We start from the raw sequence: 19,949 nt of genomic DNA, 5'->3' as shown, positions 1-19,949 counted from the left end.
CTCCTTGTCAGATCATTTACGCCCGTGATCTTACTCAGCAATGGGTTGGGACGACACTCTCGGCGCCGTCGCCAGCATTGGCAGTCTCTTACAGATGACGTGCGAGATCACAAAACTGAGTTACAGCTATCTTTCTAGCGTGCGAAACGCGGATTATACCCGGAGGGAGTATCTAAGAGAGGTTGACGCTCTTGTTGTGGTGCTTCTACATCTCAAGCAAGCCCTTGGTGCAGAGAATGCTGCCATTCTTTCTAGCGATGGTGCCGAGGCTCAATTGCGAGGTTTAGTATCGACTTGCGAGAATGAGCTGAGGACCATCCAAGCGACACTGGGAGTGGCGGCACTGGGCGTTTCAAGACTACTTTGGCCAGTCAAGGAGAGTGACCTGAGAGCACAGATCGACACCTTCCAGCGAAATCGAGCCATGTTCGATAGTTTCGCCTCATCCAGCATTCTCGCCACCACCAAAGCGACTTTGAAGAAATTCGATCCCTTGGTGCTGTCGCACGAGCGCAGTCAGCTTCTAGCAGCTCTTCCTAAGCCTACCATCTCGAAGAGAACAGAAACTTGTCCTGGAACTGGCCGATGGTTCCTAGAATCTGAGACCTATGGCCAGTGGCTGAAACCCGAACCTCCTTCTGCATTCCTATGGTGTCATGGTCCGCCGGGGATTGGTAAATCCGGCATCGCATGGCTCGTGGTCAGGGACCTTCAAGAGCGGCAGCAAAAGGATCAGAGACTACTTCTGTGTTATTTCTTCTGCGACTTCATACAGCAGAAGAGCCAGACAACTTTGGCTGTGCTCCAGTGCACGGCCTATCATTTGATAGCTCAAGGCGACAACGTTGTAATTGAAACTGCAAAGAACGTTCTGTCAGGTTTCGATGCATTTCAGGACGCTGAAGTTCTGGTAAGATTTATCACTAAAGTGGCAGAGTCTAAGTACAACGTCGCTTGTGTCCTAGATGCAGAAGATGAAATCGGGTCATCGGAGCTCTTAACCAAGCACTTCAACCGTCTTGCCGACACAGGGTGCCGCATACTTGTCACAAGTCGCCGCCAGTACAAAGACGCTATGCCCTCTGCTTCCGTATTGGTTACTTCTGTTGTCATGGAAAGTCCCACACAAGACATTCGCAGACTAGCGCAAAGTCGTCTGTGTGAAAGTCACGACAGTCCATTGAGAGATCAGGTGACTCCTGAGTTGATTGAGTGTGTTGTTAGAAGATCAAATGGAATGTAGGTATTCAGACTTCACCTGCCTTTCCCTCCGGAAAATACGATCATGAGAACTGATACGACTATCTCGACTGATTCCTCATTGCTCATGTCTTGCTCAGACATCTCCTAGAGCAGACATCAGTCAAAGCCATGAGGCATATTCTTGACACTGCCAAAAGTGGCAGTATCAATGATGTATTTGAATCTAGTCTACGACGAATCGATAATCAGCCTATCCCGCACAAAACTCTGGCGCACAGAGTGATCGGCTGGATTATTAACTTGAGAAGGGTTTTGACAACAGATGAGATGTTGCACGCGTTCGCTACAGAAGAAGATATGGATGAAATTGATCAAGAATCTGTTACGAGCCAAAGCCTGATGCTGCGGGTCTGCGCTGGACTTGTGGTGGTGGATGACATGGCCAATGTCCGACGTGTCCACACGTCAGTATTCGAATTCTTCGAGCCGCACAAAAGCAACCTCTGGGATGTTCAAATTGACATCGCTCAATCTTGTATCCGATACTTGTGCGCCATGCCTTTTTCAGAAGGTCCAGCAAAAGACGTAGCTGAATTGCGTGGCCGACTCACTGATATGCCATTCTTGGACTATTCGGCTCACCACTGGGGTCACCATATCATCGACCAGGACATGGAGAAATCGGTCTTTCCTCTGCTGGATAAGTTACTGGCATCCGAAAAGACGCGTTGGAGCTCTTTTCAAGTTCTCCAGTTTGATTCCAGTATCAAAAATACCGCCGTTGCCACCGATATCTTTGCTACGATTCCTTATGGACAAGACGCACTCCACTTGGCAGCATTCTGGGGACTGTCACTATTTGCTAGGAGCCTACTTTCAAAAGGTTGTCCACCATCACCACTCGACTCTCAGTTATGGACGCAACTACATTGGGCTGCCGCAAACGGTCATGTTGAGGTCGCGGCGGCTCTCGCCGAAGCTGGAGCATATCTCAATGCGAAGGATTCAGAAGGATGGACTCCGTTGTTTTGGTAAGCACTGCAACCAGTCTAGAAAGTCTTCTGCTAATCAAGTCCACACCAAAAAGGGCGGCATTTGGCTGGCATGCACCAATCGTAAAGATCCTCCTAAAATTGGGTGCGGATCCTTCCATCAAAAGCAACCATGACCTCACCGCGCTGGACTGGGCAATTGGACGTCACGAATTCGATGTCGTCAGATTGCTGCTTGAATCTGATCGGGATGCTGGCAGTGATAAGTCGCAAGCTCCTAAAGAGACTGCTATTGCAAAGTCGGATCTCGAAACCATTGGAAAGGCTATCGGTCTATCGTACTTCCGTGGTCCTACACACAAAGTCTATCTGCAGGATTTATTACCATCTACCAGAGATATGTCCTGGCTCGAACGGCCAAGTGAGGTCACCGTTGCCATCAACGACGCTTACGGGCAGTTCCAACCGCCGGTCTCTGAATCCACATGGCGCGTTGCAAGGAAGACTGGCGCAATCAAGGTTTCGTCGAAGCAGCTTTTCATGAAGCAACCAGAGACTTGGAAGTCGAGCCTTTTACAAAGCGCCATTATTTCCCGTAACCTATCCGCGGCTCGAATGCTGGTCGAGATCGGCGCGGATGTCAACGCCCGCGAACAGGGTCTTTGTCCTATGTATGCTGCCGTGCGATCTCAGGATACGACTTTTTTCGATCTCCTTCTCTCAAACGGGGCGGATGTCGATTTTGAGCATGAGGGAACCTCCCCTCTACTACAAGCCGTCCGGAGTTATGACTATGTCTGGGGAGGCAAGATGGCAAGCGTCGCTGTAGTGGAACGCTTGCTTCAACACGGAGCAAATGTTAATCAAACGCAAAAAAAGGGGTGTGGTCTCAAAGACTATGCTGTTTTCAAATTTGAGGGCTTCACTCCACTGATGCATGTAGCTGGGGCGAAGTCACCTGAGTTGACCAAGCTTTTGATTGCCTACGGTGCAGACGTCAACACTCGTAACGCCACTGGAAATACTGCACTTATCTTGGCTGCGAAAGATGGGGATATAGATACCATGGAAACGCTTCTTTCTAATGGCGCAAATATTCGTTCGCGTAATGACGAGGGAAATACCGTTCTGCACGCCGCGACATCCGGGTTCGGACCTACAGTTGAGTTGCTGACACTGCTCCTCGACCACTGAGCTTCGAAAGATCTTCAGTGTTTAAATAACAGTGGACACGCGCCTTTTCGAGTGCTTCTCGACAAGCACGCCTACTTTGGTAGAAACCACGAAGAAGATACAGGGGTCTTGGAAAGTCACATTGCCCTATTCTTGCGTTTCGAGTCCCCGGACACTGGCATTGTCAAACAGGTCTGTCAAGATGGACAGACGCTCATTCAAGCTATCAAGAGAAACTCCGAGTCGGTATTGCAAATTTTGATGGCTCATGGTGCAGTTCTACCACCAGCGAACGAGTTGCTAAGACTGTTTTACGAAGAAATCGGCAATCGAGGCTCAAAGCAAATGATGTTGCTGGATAAAGTGGCCAGTATCAGCAGTCTGGCCAACCCTCGCGTTACCTTCTTATACTTGATTTTCATTTCAACAAAATTCTTCGGCGACCACATCAACGAAGACACCGATGACACACTGGACGTGACGAGCCCGGAACCCTTATTGCTGCGTGAGCAGCGAGACCGCATGCGTAGTTACCAGGAGGATGGATTCTTGGACATTCTCAGCACTCTCTATGATCTCGGATTCAACCCAAACTCAATGCTCGGAGAGAACTTTGTCAATGCTTTTGCGCGTCACGACCGGCCATTTAGTAAGATCATCGAATACATAGAGATCTTGGGCGGCCAAACCGCTTTAGAAGAAGACGAAAGAAGAATAACTAGAGGGGCGGTGTTCATTTCGGCCATCGCCTTTGCGTCCCAACACGTCCCTTCAGCCAAGATTGTAACGACGCTGGTCGAGCAACACGAAACCAAGATTGGCATCAAAGACCGTACCTTTCGAATGGAAGTCTTGGTCCGATCAGCCGTATATGAAAACATGGCTGTCTATGATGGCATACTAAACGACTTTCTGGTAGCTTATAAAGAGGATGACGCCACCGAACAGCAAGCGGAGTTGGCTTCTACTGAGGGGGAAGATTTTCTGCTCGCGGTCAAAGCCTTTCCAAAGCCAGGAGCTGACGACTTTTATGTCGCATTCTGCCATGCAGTCGAGAGAGTCGGTCTTCAAGACAGGTGCTATGAAGATGGCAGAACACTAATTGATCTTGCGGAACGAGCGGGAAATCAGCAGTTGGTAGATGCCTTAGTCGAAGCTGGGTTTCCTAGGTGTGTTCATCATTCGGCCACTTGACAGAGCTGCAAGAGTTTTGAGTCTGCTAGTCTACGAAGAGATACGGAGTCATTCTTTTCTATGTAATTACGGAAAAGAGTCATTTGTTGGTCCTCAGCCATTACATGTAGTGAAATGAAGAACAAAGATCTGCGTTTCTGTCTTACATGCAGGTTTTGGGGAAGCTTCGTAGGCAGGAGTTGGATTGTGAAAGTCACACCCTATGAATTATCCCACTGCAGACTTTACCACCTGGAAGATCATGCCAATGTCTTCGCCCAAAAGGCAACGAAAAATAAACAGTTGCCGTATACAATGTAGTCAAGTTGGAATGGCGCCACAAATGCATTGAGAGTCCTGCATCTTCAACCACCGAGAGATTCAAAATGTACATGCCGGTTCCGGCTGCGCCCGGGCCGGTTCAAACCGCCACCCGGTCGAAGTGGGGACTATGCCACGCCCTTGGATTGACGTTGAAGCCTCCGACAAGGACAATGCGAAGGTTGATACTACATGTAACGAACGTGAATTATCAGTAATCAACATTTCAGAAATATCTTTACCATCTCTTTTCGTCTTAAAAAGAGTTACAGTCACCCTCAAACTCCAAGCCACGATTCAGTACCATCAACCCCGCATCGCCAAGATCGCTATCGTTAGTTTCTCATCGAACTCTCGCCGTGATAACCAAAGTTCACATCGGTCAGTCGCAATGGCTAGCTTGAAGGACTTCCGCGTTCTCACTTTCGATGTCTACGGAACTCTGATCGACTGGGAAGGCGGCATGCTCACGGCCCTGCAACCCCTTTTGGACGAGAACAAGCGCACAGACTTCACACGCAAGCACCTCCTGGACGTCTACCACGAGCTTGAGGCCAAGCAGCAGACAAAGACGCCAGACATGCCTTACTACCAGCTCGTGGCCACCATTCATCCCCAGATTGCTGAGAAACTTGGCCTCGCAGCTCCCACAGCCGAGGCTTCGAAGGCCTTCGGTGACTCAGTCGGCAACTGGCCTGCGTTTCCCGACACCGTGGACGCGCTGCGCCGTCTTCAAAAGTTCTATAAACTCGTCGTTCTGTCCAACGTCGACCGCGAGTCTTTTGCGAAGAGCAACGCCGGCCCGCTTCAGGGTGTGCCCTTTGACCTTGTGGTGACCGCACAGGATGTGGGCTCTTACAAGCCTGACCAGCGCAACTTCAGCTACATGCTGCAGAAGGTCAAGGAGACATTTGAAGTGGAGAAGAGCCAGGTGTTGCAAACGGCTCAGAGCCAGTTTCATGACCATCACCCGGCTAAGGAGGCGGGTATCAAGTCGTCATGGATCGTCCGACCCGGTGCGGTCATGGGGAACAGGGATGTTGAGATTTACGACTTCAAGTTTGACACGCTGGGACAGATGGCAGATGCTCTTGAGAAGGAGCTGGCATAAGGGACATCGAATTTGAGTTCGGGCATTTTGAATTGGTTCCAGTGGTGTCGTGAATGAAATAACCATGAGTTAGAGACCCTAACGAACTCTTCACACTGCGTCTAAGTCGCCTCCTTACATTGCGTGTGTTTGATCCCTTGAATGAAGAGAGATGTTCAACCACTAGAATTAGTTCACAACTTAATATATCTCCCTTCATCGTTCTAAATCTCACAAAGTCTCTATCTTAACAGTGTTCTGTCATGAGTAGCCGTACCACGCAATGCGTCGCTATCTCTAAAGATAGGCGCAGGAGTTTGAAGGTCGGTTGTGACAACCGGTCGATGCTCCCAGTACGGCAATATGGAGATTCTACCATGCGATGAAAACATGACACATGATAATTCCAGTTCAAGTTGGTTTTGTCTTGGTGTTTACTTCATGATGACTGTGCCGAAAGCCCGAAGTGGGGTAACGTCCCGCACCCACTTTCCGGACACCCCCTCATTCCGGACACCTAAAAATGCCTCAATAAAATCTTTCTCTTACAACTTTGATCCTGAATAGCTTCACCACCTTAATCTCACTTATTTCCATCTTTATCTAACATCTTCTTCTAGACCATATGAGTCAATATACAGAGTATGAGATTAATCAGGCTCTTAATGCGATCTCTAATAGGCTTAGCGTGCGAAAAGCTGCATTGCAGTATAGGGTCCCAAAGTCTACTCTTTATGATCGTATCCAAGGCACCCAATCAAGAGATATTGCCTTCTCAGATCTACAGAGGCTCTCTCCAACCCAAGAAAGCCATTTGGCTGAATAGATTCAAATCCAGGCTGCCCTAGGCCTACCACCAACCCATCAACAACTCAAGGAATTCGCTGAGCGTATCCTACAGATCCATAGAGACGCCAAGCCTCTAGGGAAGAACTAGGTTCAGGCTTTTATCAAGAGAAACCCATCTATAAGGGTCCAGAGAAGCAGAGCAATTGATTCCCAGCGCATCAACGGAGCCTCAACTAATATCATCAGGCAATAGTTCAAGCACCTCGCCATCCCTGAGATCATAGCCATTAAAGCCTCCAATCGATACAATATGGATGAGTCTGGTATTCTGGAAGGCAGAGGATCAAATAGGCTTGTTCTTGGATCATCAGAAACTCATTCTATCCGCAAGAAACAGCCTAGATCGCATGCTTGGACATCTCTAATTAAGTGTATCTCTGCAACTGGCAAGACACTACCTCCACTTATTATATATAAGGGCAAGAGTGTCCAGCAGCAGTGGTTTCCTCTAGATCTGACGCCATACAAATCCTGGAAGTTCACAGCAACAGAAAACGGGTGGACTTCAGACTCTACAGCTGTTAAGTGGTTAACAGAGGTCTTTATACCTTCTACCCAGCCAGCAGACCCCTCAAAGGTCAGATTGTTGATCTTAGATGGTCATAGAAGCTATGAGACTACTGCTTTCATATATACATGCTTCAGAAACAAGATACACTTGCTGTTCTTACCAGCACACACGTCACACGTCCTTCAGCCACTTGATCAGTCGGTTTTTAGGCCCCTCAAGGCAGCATACAAGAAGGAGCTTAGATTACTTGCTGAATAGGATGCTGGTACAGTTATGGGCAAGAGAAATTTCGTTATATGCTATAGCAAGGCGCGTAAGGCAGCCCTGACAAGCAAGAATATCATCAGTGGCTGGAAATGGACTGGTTTGTGGCCTATCAGTATGGCTAGACCCCTCATGAGCCCTCTGCTGCTTGAGAACACTTCAACCCCTGCCAAACCAGCTGGTCAGGTCTGCAAAGGGCTCTCTGATGGCAAAGCAAGCGAAAAATGGGCGGCAGATACATCAGCAGTCCCTTGGTCAACCCCCAAGAAGAGGGATGAGCTTCAGGATCAGTTCAGCCTGTTCAGCAAGCTGGATAACGATGAGCATACGCAACGCCTGCTTTTTCGGAAGGTTCAGAAGGGCTTTGATGAGAAGGCATACCAACTGGCAGTAGCCCAGCGAAAGATTGAGGCACTACAAGCAGAGGTTGATGCCAGTAGGGCCAGGAAACGCAAGAAGGTCAAAATGAGCCCAAATTCGAAGTTTGCTGATATTGAGGCTATTCGGAGGGCTCAAATCGAGGCGGGAGAACTTGAAAATAGTATAAATGAATCCAGCGAGTCTGAAAACTCTAGTGATAGCGAAAGTTGTATTATAGTTGCATCAGAATAGCAGAAGTCCTAGGTTTAAGTTACTGCGTTGATATATGGGGGCATAATTTTTGGGTGTCCGGAATGAGGGGGTGTCCGGAAAGTGGGTGCGGGACGTTACGCAGAAGCTACCCATGTCCACCGGCAAGCTCAATCTGTACACCATAGGGCTGAGAATAGGGTTCAAGTACGCCCTTGAATCAACATCTCTTGTCAACTTACCGCGTTTGGTCGAATCGGAATCTGGTGCGACGTTGGCCAAACTTCGGAGCCTCCGCACCGATCCCGATCCCGGGGCCCGGCCCGGCCGACACCGGGGCTGCCAAGTCGAACGCTGCACTAGCGTCGAAGCGGGAGGAACGTGGGGGAACTCCCAGTCTGCCACAGGCAAGCCAAATAACTCAAAACATGATCTTTGGTCACATTAACGTAATTTGATTGGATCACCAACCTCTTTTAGACTTCGTCGCATTGCTCTCGGCAAAATACAGGGCAAAATACAGTAAAAGTAGTGCAAGCATGGCATCCGACCTCCTCGGCGGGTTTCCGGCCCAAGCCCCAGCTAAACCGTCAACCAAACTCCGTTTCGCAGACGTAAGCGCAACACCCACAACTAACCAGCATCTTTTTGTCATCGTACTAATCATCAAGTAGGTCGCAGTCACGGCAACTGCAAAGGACTTCGCAGGAATCTACAGAGGCAAACAGTACCACCAACCAGACTTCGATGCGGTGCTCGACCGCGCGCTCGCCGCGGGCGTCGAGAAGGTGATGCTGACAGGCATGTCCCTCTCCGACGCCGCAACGAACCTATCCATCGCGAAATCACGCCCAGAGGGTTCATGCTTCGTCACGATCGGCATCCATCCGTACCATGCAGCAGAGCCGGATGCAGAGCCGGATGGCGGCGAGGACGGCCACTTTGCCAAGCTCGCGCAGACAGTCCGTGATGCACTGGCCCCGACTTCTGGTGGGATCAGTCTGTTGGCCGCATTCGGTGAGCTAGGATTAGACTATGACCGGCTCAACCACGCCTCCAAGGAAGCGCAGGTCCGCACGTTCAGGCGCCAATTAGACCTTTTCGTGGCAGAGAAGCTTGATCTGCCGCTCTTTCTGCACTGTCGTGCAGCGTATGATGACTTTGTGGAGGTCATCAAGCCATACCTTCCTAGTCTTCCCAGACGAGGACTTGTGCACTCCTTCGTGGGGAGCGCGGAGCAGATGCAGGGACTGGCGGAGATGGGCTTCGACGTCAGCGTTAATGGCTTCAGCTTCCAGGATAGGGAAAGCTTGGAGATGGTTCGACAAATTCCATTGGACCGGCTGCAGATCGAGACGGATGCGCCTTGGGGAGAGATTCCTGCTGGTTCGGAGTTGGCGAAAAGGTACCTTGCCAACGCCCCGAGTCTGCCCCAGAGTAAGAAGAAAGACAAGTTCGAGTTGGGCTTGATGGTTAAGGGGCGGAATGAGAGCTGTGCGATGGATCGAGTTGCGTTCGTGGTTGCTGGGTTGAAGGGAATCACCGTGGAGGAGGTGGCGGAAGCTGCATGGAGAAATAGCGTGAAGATGTTTGGTTTAGGAGAAAAATGATAGTGTCGGTAGCAAAAGCACAAGCTTAATTGATATCGAAGTCTTCGCTCTCGTGGTAAGATCTTTATATCTGTTAGGTTCAAGACGGAGCCAATCTGAACAGGGCCGAAAACATTGTGCCCTTAAAGCGTCTTCTCAACCAGTACGATCCCCTCCGCCTCAACTGCCTTACGAATAGGATCACAAATTCCCGCCTTGTAGGGGGCTAAGACTCCAGCGACATTGAGCGCAGGCTCGCCGTTGAGTAGCAACTGAGTGGCGATGCCACAAGTTACGCCGACCGACTTGGCCATCGCCGAGTACCCATTTGGTTCTCCAAGAAGCTCCAGAGTTGAGGTGATTGTGTCCTACTCAGAAGCCGACGTCAGTTTCAAGGGCCGCACTATGATCGAGCAAGACAAGAATCCCGTTACCTTGGAACCATCCTTCCATTCAACAACAAACTTGTGCTGAAGCATCACCAGGTCTCTCTCTCCAGGTTGGAAGCTCATGAGCTTCTCAAGTTCGGCGCATAGAGTGTCCAGAAGATTTCCTTGAAGAGTGGCCGGATTGTCGGAGAACAGACCGATCCATCGCAAGCCTTCGATAATACTATCCCTCTCAGCGCCACTGGTGAAGTCGCAAAGCTCATCAACGCGGTTGATCAAGGCCCTATGCAAGTCAGCGAACATCTCCAGTATACCCCGAAGGCAAGCCATCATACTCTTCATCAAAGGCTTTCGAGCCGATGCATCTTCCTAGGACCTCCTTCAAAGTCAACCCTTCACTCTCAGTGCCCAACCACTCCTTGGGCTGTGTGTCCAACCATCCCATCCTGATCAGTGCCCGCACGAAAGCCGGGTTGCCCGCATATCTCAGAGACCCGCGTATGACTGTTTCCGCCTCAGGGATGTTGTAGAAGTCGCGGAAGGGAACGGAGTTGCGGTTGGGATACGCAACGAAAGAGTACCCGTCCATGACGTGGTACGGCTTCGCGTGCGCCATGAGGTGCTGGTTTGAGATCTCAACTACCTTGCCATCCTGGAGGAAGCATGCCGAGTTGAACTGGGACAGTAGAGCTCCGCGCGGGGACCAGGAGAACTTGAACTTAAGGGGGTTATCGGCGCACTCCGGAGCGGGCAGACCGCCGCAGTACGAGTAGAACTCCTTGACCTGGCGCAATACATTAGTAAGAGCGGTGCTCCGGAACTGACTTCAATGCAGCTTCCCACCTTTCCGCCCTTGGCATGCACTTCATCAATGGTTTTGATGGCATACAAGTGGTCAACTCCAGGATCGACTCCAACCTCGTTGAGCACCGTGATCCCAGCTGCCTTGGCTTCGGCTTCCAGCTCTCGGATCGCAGGCGAGACGTAACTCGTGGTCACGACGTGGGTCTTGCCGCGGATCGCCGCTTTGATCCCCGTTGGATGGTAGATGAAGGGCACGAGGGAGATGACGACGTCATGTTTAGCAACGTGGGCGTCCAGTTCAGGAGAGGCAACGTCGAGAGCAATTGCGGTCGCCCGGGAATGGTCTGCGGCAAGGGTCTGGGCTGTGCTGAGAGTTCGACAAGCTAAGAGGTAGCAAGTCAGCTTCTGGTTCGGTCATTTCTTGTGACAGGTCAAGAACCAATTGTCAACTTGTTCTTTTCGTTGCGAAGGAGGTAATCAACACAGGGCTTGGCAACGAGGCCGCTTCCGAGGACGAGTATTCTTTTGTCAGTAGACATGACGAACGTAGCTTGGCGGATTTCGGCGGTAGTTCATTGGCTAGTTACTGGGAAGAATAAAATCGGACTGGTGCTGCAACTTGCATATTGAATGATGCGAAGAACCCCAGACTTATAAACGAATTCACCGTGAGCGTCGCCATTTGGCTGCGATAGGCTTTGAGTCCCGGACACATTCTTCACACCTTTCATCGAAAAACCGTGACTCATTCGGCGACATGATTCCTGCATGGCGTCCTATCCTGACAGATGGTTTCACAGACGTTGGTGAGAACCAATTTGAGGCTGCGTTGAGATATGGCCGGCCCGGAAGCGGATCGGCCGGGGGTTTCGGCGACACACCGCAACGCTCGGGATCTCCTGCCTGAATCAGAGCTCCAGTCACATATCCTTCTGAATCGAGAAACGCAGCGTCTCAAACAGGCCTAAACAAGTCAAATTTGTCAGCGAGAACAGTTCGATTGACTACCGCAATTGATGAATTAGGATTCTTAAGGTACCCGAGAACCGCTCGCTCCAGTTGCATGGCAATGTGAAGGGCCTGTGGCATAGGAAAAGATCAACCCCATTCAGGCGTGCGTCCGCCAACAGCGCCCATTCTCGATTGAATTGCTCCCAAAATGACAATAAGTTATCGTCGAATATCGGCCGGTTCCCGCAGCCTAGAGGTCCTTGGATCTTGGCTTGAAACCCCCCTCCCCCCCCATTTTCACTACCGATCGTTGACACCAATGATCACTTGCCATATCTTTAGTTTGTTAGCAATAATTTCGTCACAGGACCTCAAATTCAATTGCTCGTTAAGTCATTGTCGGACATGTTCTTGTTGAGCTCGGCTTTTGGCATCTCCGCGCTGGCCCCATCTCAAGAGGTCCAAGAGTCGTCAATCTATACGTAGATCGCGCGCGGTTGTCTGGCCAGATTCTCGGCAGTTTTCGCGTCCATTTCGAACAGCAAATATACAATCATCAGGCAAATGAAGAGCATAGGTCGCAAAAGACTTCAATCGTCATCGACACGAGAAAGATGCGCAGCTGTTGATGGCTGACAACGACGAGCGAATGATTGGGCTATTGGACTTCGGAGACCCGCAGCCATGTTGGTGAGCTCGGTGAGGCATGGCCCGAGCTCCTTCACCGAGGAGCACACCTTATTACATCACCCATTCTGCCATCCGATAACAATTTCGCATTTCTCATCAATCGCTTTCGGTTGACCACCCCGCCAAACGCACCACCACACAGCCCAAAATGTTTGTCAGGTCGTTCGCCCGCTCAGTAAGTTTCCTTTCTCGCGCAATTAACCCCATTGAGACGACCACAAAGAACCAAGAGGCGCTGACCCGACATCGCAGAGTTTCGTGCGGCAAGCAGCCCGCCCCGCCGCTCGCCCGCTGGCCTTCCGAGCTCCCATCCCCTTCCTCACCCAGCACCGCCTCCTCTCCGACGAGACGAAGCAAGCGATCGAGAACGCCGTCGGCGCCGCCCCTGTCGTCCTCTTCATGAAGGGCACCCCCGAGACCCCTCAGTGCGGCTTCTCCCGCGCCTCCATCCAGATCCTCGGCCTCCAGGGCGTTGACCCTGAGAAGTTCGCCGCCTTCAACGTCTTGGCCGACCCCGAGCTGCGCCAAGGTACGAACAAAACAAATTACGAAGAAATATGAAAATTGGAAGGAAGATCAGGTGCTGACTATAGGCGCACAGGAATCAAGGAATTCTCCGACTGGCCGACTATCCCCCAGCTCTACGTCGAGAAGGAGTTCATCGGCGGCTGCGACATCCTCGTCTCTATGCACCAAAACGGCGAGCTCGCCAAGCTGCTCGAGGAGAAGAAGGTTCTTGTCGCGGCCGAGAGCGAGAAGAAGGAGGAGTAAAAGGAAGGATATTCCTAGACATCCACGCTTGAGGAGAGTGTTTTCATGTTCTGTACGATTGTAAAATACCAAGGGAAGGCAGCCACGAAGCGAAACAGGTCCCGGGAAATAGAGTGGTATTTATTTCGTCTGCGATATCCGGAAAATCTCCATTCATGTTTTGCGCATATTCACATTCTGCTGGTACTCGTCCAGGGTTCTTTCGTTTTCCATCACATTACATATTAATGCTTACAGCGCCGGGTACGCTCCGCCGTCGCCACGCATGTCGCTGCCCGCCGACCACACGCCGGTTCCCTCAATGGGGTCGACGTGGTACCTGATGATCTGGCCACGGCCAAAAAGACCTCTTTCCGAGCCGGTGACCACCTCGACCTTGTGTCCCAACTTGCGCAGGCCCTCAACGGTCTCCTCGGGCATGCCCTCCTCGACACTGACCGTCCAGTCAAAGTCGGCGTCCTTCTCGGGCAGACCAGCAACGATGCACACGCGCGGCGCATCGAGCGTCTGCTGCGGCGTGAGTCCTGCGACAATCTGGCCAAGAAGAACTTGAACGTGACCCTGTGGCTGCATGAAGCCGCCCATGACGCCGAAGGCGCTATGCAGCGAGCCGTCGGCCTGGTTTGTCACCATGCCCGGGATGATGGTGTGGTACGGGCGCTTGCGGGGCGCCAGCTTGTTGGGGTGCTCCGGGTCGAGGCTGAAGTTGGCGCCGCGGTTCTGGAGAGTGAAGCCGCAGCCCTTGGGGACGATGCAGGTGCCGAAGCCGCCGTAATTGCTGTTGATGAATGATGCGGCGTTGCCATGGGCGTCTGAGACGGTGAAGTAGACGGTGTCGCTGCTGCTCAGAGCAGGAGAGACGAACTTGGGGGGCTCGCCGGGGTGCAGCTTGTTCAGTGCCTTGCTGGGGTCGAACAGCTTTGCGCGCTGGGCGAGGTACTCGCGCGAGATGAGGCCGGCGGAAGGCACGTTGACGACGTTGGGGTCGGTCACATACCAGCTCGCGTCAGTGAAGCCAAGACGGAGAGCCTCGATGATGGCGTGGAGGTAGGGCGCCGTGTTGTGGTCCTCCGCAGACCATGCAGGGACTGCTCCGGAGGCCTGCAGCTCCTGAATGATGCCGAGGGCCATGAGAGCAACGATGCCCTGGCCGTTGGGCGGGTGCTCCCAGAGCTCGACGCCGGCGTCGACGAAGTCGGCATTGCCGTTGGCCTGTTGCTGGTTCTTGAGAACAGGCTTGAACTTGAGAGAGATGGGGTCGACAGGTTCGCTGCCAAGCGCCAGGTGGTTGGCCAAGTCGTCAAGCTCGAGGTGGCCGCCCAGATCCTTAACGACCTTGACCAGCTCCTCGGCGATGCGGCCCGTGTAAAAGCCCCTTTTGCCCTCCTTCGCGAGCGTGCGGAACGTTCGCGCCAACGTGGGGTTCTTCATGATCTCACCCGGGTTGGGCGCTCTTACGCCGTCCGCGGCCTTGGGGTCCTTCTTCAGCATCTCAGCGAAGTTGGGCGATGCATCTCTGATTTGAGGCTCGGCTGTGTTCCACTACTCATCATTAGCAGCGGCTTTCTTAGTATTGAGAACTTTGTACATACGTATGAGCTTGTCAGCTCACTGACGGGGAAACCCTCCTCACCCAGCTCAATTGCCGGGGCCAAAATCCTCTCCATGTTGACATTGCCGCTGCCGAAGCGCTCGATGGTGTCAACCCAACCAGCAGCCGCGCCAGGGCAGGTTACAGCATGAACACTCTTCATAGGAATTTTGCCCTGCTCGCCATCCTTAAGACCGAGGTCCTTACGGATGGTTTCGAGGGTAGCTTTCTTCCCTGAGCGTCCTGAGCCGTTCATGGCTGAGACCTTGCCGGTCTTGGCGTCGTAGAAGAGGATGAACATATCGCCACCAATGCCGGTTGAGCACGGTTCAGTCATGTTCAGACCGGCGGCTGAGTGTATATTCTTGTTAGCAACTTGAACAAAAGTCCCAAATAGAGTTGTACTGACCAACCGCGACCGCTGCATCCTGTTACATTACATTCAACGTCAGCCGCATACACCCCGGAAAGGGATCTGAAGGATCGACTTACGGCTGCATTGCCGCCAGCTTGCAGGATCTCAATACCACATTTCGCGGCGAGAGGCTGAGTGCATGAGACGATGCCCTTGGTGCTGTGAACGACACTCCGTCTGCTGGGAAACTTGACAAACTCCTGCGCCTGCGGCGTGAGGAGGGCGCTGGTGGAGAGGGGCATTGTGAGTAGTCGTCGGTGCGGGGTTCTCGCCGTCGATAAACCGGAGACGAAAGCGCGGGGGAGGGGTCCGACAGATGATGAGGGAGCGAAGAAAAAGCGCGATGGGATGAACACTTTTTCGCGACAAGTCGTTGACAGGTATAGGTTGTTGACGGTTTCAAAAAAGCGCAGTATCAGTCACAATAAGAGGGGGAAAATTGGATGGCGTCAATGATTATGTCGTGATAACAGCGAACTCGGAGGTGGAGGGCGCCGAAAATAGTCGTTGACCGTTGACACAAGGACGATTTAACCGAGCAAGGCGCGAACGACAAGCCAGGCCTAGGTATTCTTGTCTTTTACAAAGACGAGGAGGGAGAGCGGGGATGATGGAGATCGGCCACGCGGAACGGGCAAAGCTCATATGTAATGGAACCTGCTGGCTCTTCTTCCTTGCCGGGACACACCAAGGACGGTGTCTTTCATTCGCCCTCTCGCTGAAGATTGATCATGTACGTAATGCCTAGGGCCAGTTCTTGCCGATGGGAATTGCCAAGTCTGGTAGGTCGATAAGAGAAGCAAAAGAATTCCCCGATTTACCTAGTGTAGCAGGGTGGACGGCCGGTTTACGCTAGTGGAGCTTGTCGGATGCTCCGCTCAGTCGGTGCTGCTGCCGAGATTGTTGATTCGACTGATCGCTCTGTTGATGGTGTGGACAAAGATCGCAGAAGAGTCATGGATAAGAGACAGAAGCTTCGGAGAGTTGGGTGATTCGCCGTCTCTCATTCAATCAAGTGCCTTAAGTTTTTGATGTTTTGACGTGCGCTTTGAGGAAGAGGGAGACAGGTTGGGACATCCGTCTGGTTTATCAATCATTCGGCCTATACCTTTTTTGACACTTATTCAAGACTTAGCAGCCAGCGCCGTTTTTGCAGCATTGTCGTTTCCCACTGTAACCCCAACACAGCGCCCCGGCCGTCGGCCAAAACGGAGAGGTGGTCCAGAGCGACGAGGTCCGAAACTCGGGGCTTGTTTCACTGGCACGGTTGAAAGGTGACAGAAGTCTAACGACGACAAGAAATTGGAATTACAAAAACGTCAAATCTTCATGACAAGGGAGCGCGGTCTTGTACCGTCCAACCCCGGGCCTAAGGTTTGTTCTTTTCGTTTTCTCCTGCTCGTTTTCTCGTTTCTTTCGGATGCGCGCAGCCGGACTTTTTTTTTTTTGCCTTTCTGTTTTTTTGAGCCTTTTTAAAGCCTGCAAGCAATCGCAGTTGATGATCAGCGGCTGCTCCCGTTGAGCTGGAATAAACAAGTCTATTTTGCGAACTGCCACCCCGAAACGTTGGTTTGATCCGAACGAAGACGAGGAGAACGTCGAGGGCACGGGCTGCTGGACACGGGCTTTGCCAGGCGCGCGGTAAACTTCCACGTATGGCCTTCAACAATAGGAATTTCTTCAATTTTCCTTTTGAGGATGCGCATGGCATCGTTGGCTTTCTCTTTCTCTGCTCACCTGCAGTCCCCCGCAGTGTCTTGCATCAAGACTCAATAACTGGAAACCCGAACTCCTATTGGTCCCATCAAGCTCATCTCAACCTCCCACAAACACAGCTCGGAAGAGTGTCCCGAGTAGTTCTAGAAGACCCAGGCTGCTCCGCCTTCCAAGCTTTCTCGCCGGTGGAGACGGAAGCTCTAGGATGAAGCTGCCAAGCGCATCATCCAGTCCTAACTCAATTGAGGTCATTTATCGAGAAAGCCAACGTGTGTCTGTGAGTCATTGGCAGTGCAGAGGAAAGTCAGTCTGGGATTGGGATGAAAAAAAGCCGTTGTTTCGCCTTTAGGTTTTGCGCTTGTCCCATTCTTCTTCGAGATGCCATGCACCTTTCACTCTGCAGGAGTCGCCAGGTGGTGTCGATGATTGGACCGTCACATGCTATTTCTTCTGTGGGTATCCATGGCTATGAGTTGGTAAAGCCTGAGGCTTTCACCATTCTTGTTGTTGGCGGTTCATCGAGTCTAGCCCCGGTGCGTGTATGACTTGGCTGATGACACACGTCTCTGCCTCAGCGCTCAAAGCACATACCCGGTCGATGTTGTCATCGCGATGGAGCGCCAAGTCGTTGTAAGACTGATACGACTGGCTCATCCGAAGCCCGTATCTCTTTCTCAGGAAGCTGGATGATAATTCTCCGCGCGGCAGATCATCTGCGCGACAATGGAACGTGGCCATCGGGTTCAGGGTCAGCGATTGGATCATCATCGTCTAAACGGGTGGGATACCGCTGATGGTCTCGAATGTAACCCACCGGGCCGTGAAACTCAACTGTGGAAATCATAAGCAGAAAAATGAGCTTCACGGGGTTACACGCGGATGCCGGCGATCCGATGATCTTCAGGCCACCATGTGCCCACGCAATTACGACATTCGAGGGTACTACATACGGCAAGGCGCAGCAAAACGAAAGGGACCAAGCAGAGAAATGTGACGCTGAGTCTCTATGAAGAGCCCTGATGTTTGATTGATATCACGAGCGCTATACACACAGGCACGCCAACGCTCCAACATTGAGACGACATCATCCCACTTCCAACTCCAGCTCCTCAAACCTTGAACCGGAACCCATGCGTGGCAGCCTCTCCAGGCGCAGCGTTGATAGCCCCCTCGACGTGCTCACCCCTCTCGAGCTTCCTGTTCAGCCGCATGAGAACCACCCTCAGCACCGTCGCCGCGCAGATGGCGATGAAGCACGCGACGCAGTTGTGGATGAACGCCGCCATGTACTGCGGGCTGGCGCTCTTGGGGTACAGGTAACTCGCGTAGATGCTGGAGCAGTTGGACACGGCGTTGATGAATGCGAGCGCCGAGGCGCGCTTCGCGGGCGGGCGCGGCAGGGTGTTGCTGATCCAGGCCAGCGCGGTCGTGTACCCCGAGTAGACGCCCGGCACGAGGAGCATCATGGCGACGTAGCGGGGCGCGGTGGCGTGGGTGGCCGCGCCGATGATGAAGGCCACCATGGCGACACACAATGGGAGGATGATGTGGAAGTAGCGCTCACCGGTGCGGTCGGCGTGCCAAGCGTTGAGGGACGTCGTGATGATGCAGAGGACGTACGGCGGGCATGTGAGGAGCAGAGAGATGACGTTGTTGTAGCCCAGGGTTGCGACAACGGTGGGGAAGAAGTTAGTGATGGAGGCCGAGGCGACGATGCTGAAGATGAGGACGAGCTGATGGGTGTTAGTAGGTTGACACGGAAGCAAGTGAATGATGTGAGCATACCAGAATCCAGGTCTTGACATCTTCCAGCGCAGTCTTGAATCCATGCCAGAAGGTCTGCTGCTGACTTCCTGTCCAGTCATCCTCGCCAATATCCTCCTCGAGTCTCCAGATAGCCAGGGCCTGTTCCTCCTCACTCAACCACGATGTTGTGCGGGGGAAGTTTGGCAGAACCCAGTATGCGGCGATTGCGATGGCAACAGTCACGACGCCCTCGATCAAGAAGAGCCATTGCCATGCTCCGAGGCCTCGGGCACCATCCATATTGCCTGTGATACCGGCCGAGATGAGACCTGAGAAAGCTCCAGAGATGAGGGAGCCGGTGTATAAGATTGTCGTCCTCAGACCCAGCTCCTCACGTGTATACCAACAGCTGAGGTAGTATAAGCATCCCGGAAAGTACGCGGCCTCCACGAAACCTTTTTTCTCTGCGTTAGATCTTAAAGCAGAAAATAGAGCTCAAGATTCACCTACCCAAGAGGAAGCGAACGGCAAGAAGGCCGGCATAGTTGTGGCATGCTGCCGTTGCGGCAGAGATGATTCCCCAGACAACCATCTGCACAGGCAAGGTCAGTCTATGCCAACACACGACATGTCACTCTTTGTATCGACTTACACAAGTGGGAAGGTAGATGGCCGGTTTACCGATCTTGTTCAGGAAGAGGTTCGAAGGCACTTGCATGAGCAGGTATCCCACGAACAAGATACTGACCGCCGTCTGGAACTGGTTCGAGTCGGGGTCCAGTTTGAGATCCCGCTCCAATCCCGCCAGACGTGCCGCCGCAATGTTGTTTCTATCAATGTAGTTCCTACTCCAGGTCAGTCTCCAATTTCCTGACAGGCTAACCCGCAAGACCAAGACCTACAAGATGTAGCAGATGACCGTCATCGGGAGCAGGCGCAAGTCGATCCGCCGTCTAAGCTTCTTCTCCATCTCGACGCGATACTCATGGCTCATCGCCGCCACAATGGGCGGCGGCTGTAGTCCTCTCCGCTGGGCCTGGGCCTCAATGGAGGCTTTCGGAGCCGTATCGTCGGCATCGTCGGACCGGTGGTCGTGGTGTAGCGAGGTGTGGTCAACCTCCGTCGGCTTTCCGTCCGCCAT

The 19,949-nt window shown here is 52.3% G+C and overlaps 7 protein-coding genes across 7 annotated transcripts; 4 read left to right on the top strand and 3 right to left on the bottom strand.

Annotated features, from left to right (window-relative positions):
• Nucleotides 1-40: 40 nt before the first annotated feature.
• On the top strand, nucleotides 41-4,509 carry ANK1-1 (Ankyrin-1; the record flags this gene model as incomplete). The annotated part of the gene is made up of 5 exons (XM_037328605.1): nucleotides 41-1,239; nucleotides 1,341-2,234; nucleotides 2,291-3,294; nucleotides 3,400-4,444; nucleotides 4,503-4,509. The coding sequence occupies 5 exons, from the start codon at nucleotides 41-43 to the stop codon at nucleotides 4,507-4,509; spliced, it is 4,149 nt and encodes a 1,382-aa protein (XP_037173339.1).
• Nucleotides 4,510-5,253: 744 nt separating this feature from the next.
• On the top strand, nucleotides 5,254-5,973 carry CGCA056_v013360 (uncharacterized protein; the record flags this gene model as incomplete). Its single annotated transcript, XM_037328604.1, has 1 exon — nucleotides 5,254-5,973. One exon carries the CDS (start codon nucleotides 5,254-5,256, stop codon nucleotides 5,971-5,973), a length of 720 nt encoding a protein of 239 aa, XP_037173338.1.
• Nucleotides 5,974-8,685: 2,712 nt separating this feature from the next.
• Nucleotides 8,686-9,756, top strand: CGCA056_v013359 (Deoxyribonuclease Tat-D; the record flags this gene model as incomplete). The annotated part of the gene is made up of 2 exons (XM_037328603.1): nucleotides 8,686-8,760; nucleotides 8,821-9,756. The coding sequence occupies 2 exons, from the start codon at nucleotides 8,686-8,688 to the stop codon at nucleotides 9,754-9,756; spliced, it is 1,011 nt and encodes a 336-aa protein (XP_037172724.1).
• A 122-nt stretch (nucleotides 9,757-9,878) lies between these two features.
• CGCA056_v013358 (Saccharopine dehydrogenase) lies at nucleotides 9,879-11,467 on the bottom strand (the record flags this gene model as incomplete). The annotated part of the gene is made up of 5 exons (XM_037328602.1): nucleotides 9,879-10,103; nucleotides 10,170-10,407; nucleotides 10,460-10,908; nucleotides 10,968-11,311; nucleotides 11,368-11,467. The coding sequence occupies 5 exons, from the start codon at nucleotides 11,465-11,467 to the stop codon at nucleotides 9,879-9,881; spliced, it is 1,356 nt and encodes a 451-aa protein (XP_037172725.1).
• Nucleotides 11,468-12,717: 1,250 nt separating this feature from the next.
• On the top strand, nucleotides 12,718-13,340 carry CGCA056_v013357 (Monothiol glutaredoxin-5; the record flags this gene model as incomplete). Its single annotated transcript, XM_037328601.1, has 3 exons — nucleotides 12,718-12,744; nucleotides 12,822-13,098; nucleotides 13,171-13,340. 3 exons carry the CDS (start codon nucleotides 12,718-12,720, stop codon nucleotides 13,338-13,340), a joined length of 474 nt encoding a protein of 157 aa, XP_037172714.1.
• Nucleotides 13,341-13,571: 231 nt separating this feature from the next.
• Nucleotides 13,572-15,588, bottom strand: ywrD (Glutathione hydrolase-like YwrD proenzyme; the record flags this gene model as incomplete). The annotated part of the gene is made up of 4 exons (XM_037328600.1): nucleotides 13,572-14,882; nucleotides 14,933-15,282; nucleotides 15,341-15,359; nucleotides 15,424-15,588. 4 exons carry the CDS (start codon nucleotides 15,586-15,588, stop codon nucleotides 13,572-13,574), a joined length of 1,845 nt encoding a protein of 614 aa, XP_037172715.1.
• Nucleotides 15,589-18,171: 2,583 nt separating this feature from the next.
• On the bottom strand, nucleotides 18,172-19,949 carry prlL-10 (MFS transporter prlL; the record flags this gene model as incomplete). The annotated part of the gene is made up of 5 exons (XM_037328599.1): nucleotides 18,172-18,795; nucleotides 18,848-19,263; nucleotides 19,319-19,400; nucleotides 19,461-19,653; nucleotides 19,711-19,949. 5 exons carry the CDS (start codon nucleotides 19,947-19,949, stop codon nucleotides 18,172-18,174), a joined length of 1,554 nt encoding a protein of 517 aa, XP_037172716.1.

The sequence above is a fragment of the Colletotrichum aenigma genome (assembly GCF_013390185.1).
Source record: "Colletotrichum aenigma strain Cg56 chromosome Unknown KSG_Cg56_contig09, whole genome shotgun sequence".
Classification (NCBI taxonomy): domain Eukaryota; kingdom Fungi; phylum Ascomycota; class Sordariomycetes; order Glomerellales; family Glomerellaceae; genus Colletotrichum; species Colletotrichum aenigma.
This window is presented reverse-complemented; position numbering and strand designations above follow the sequence as displayed.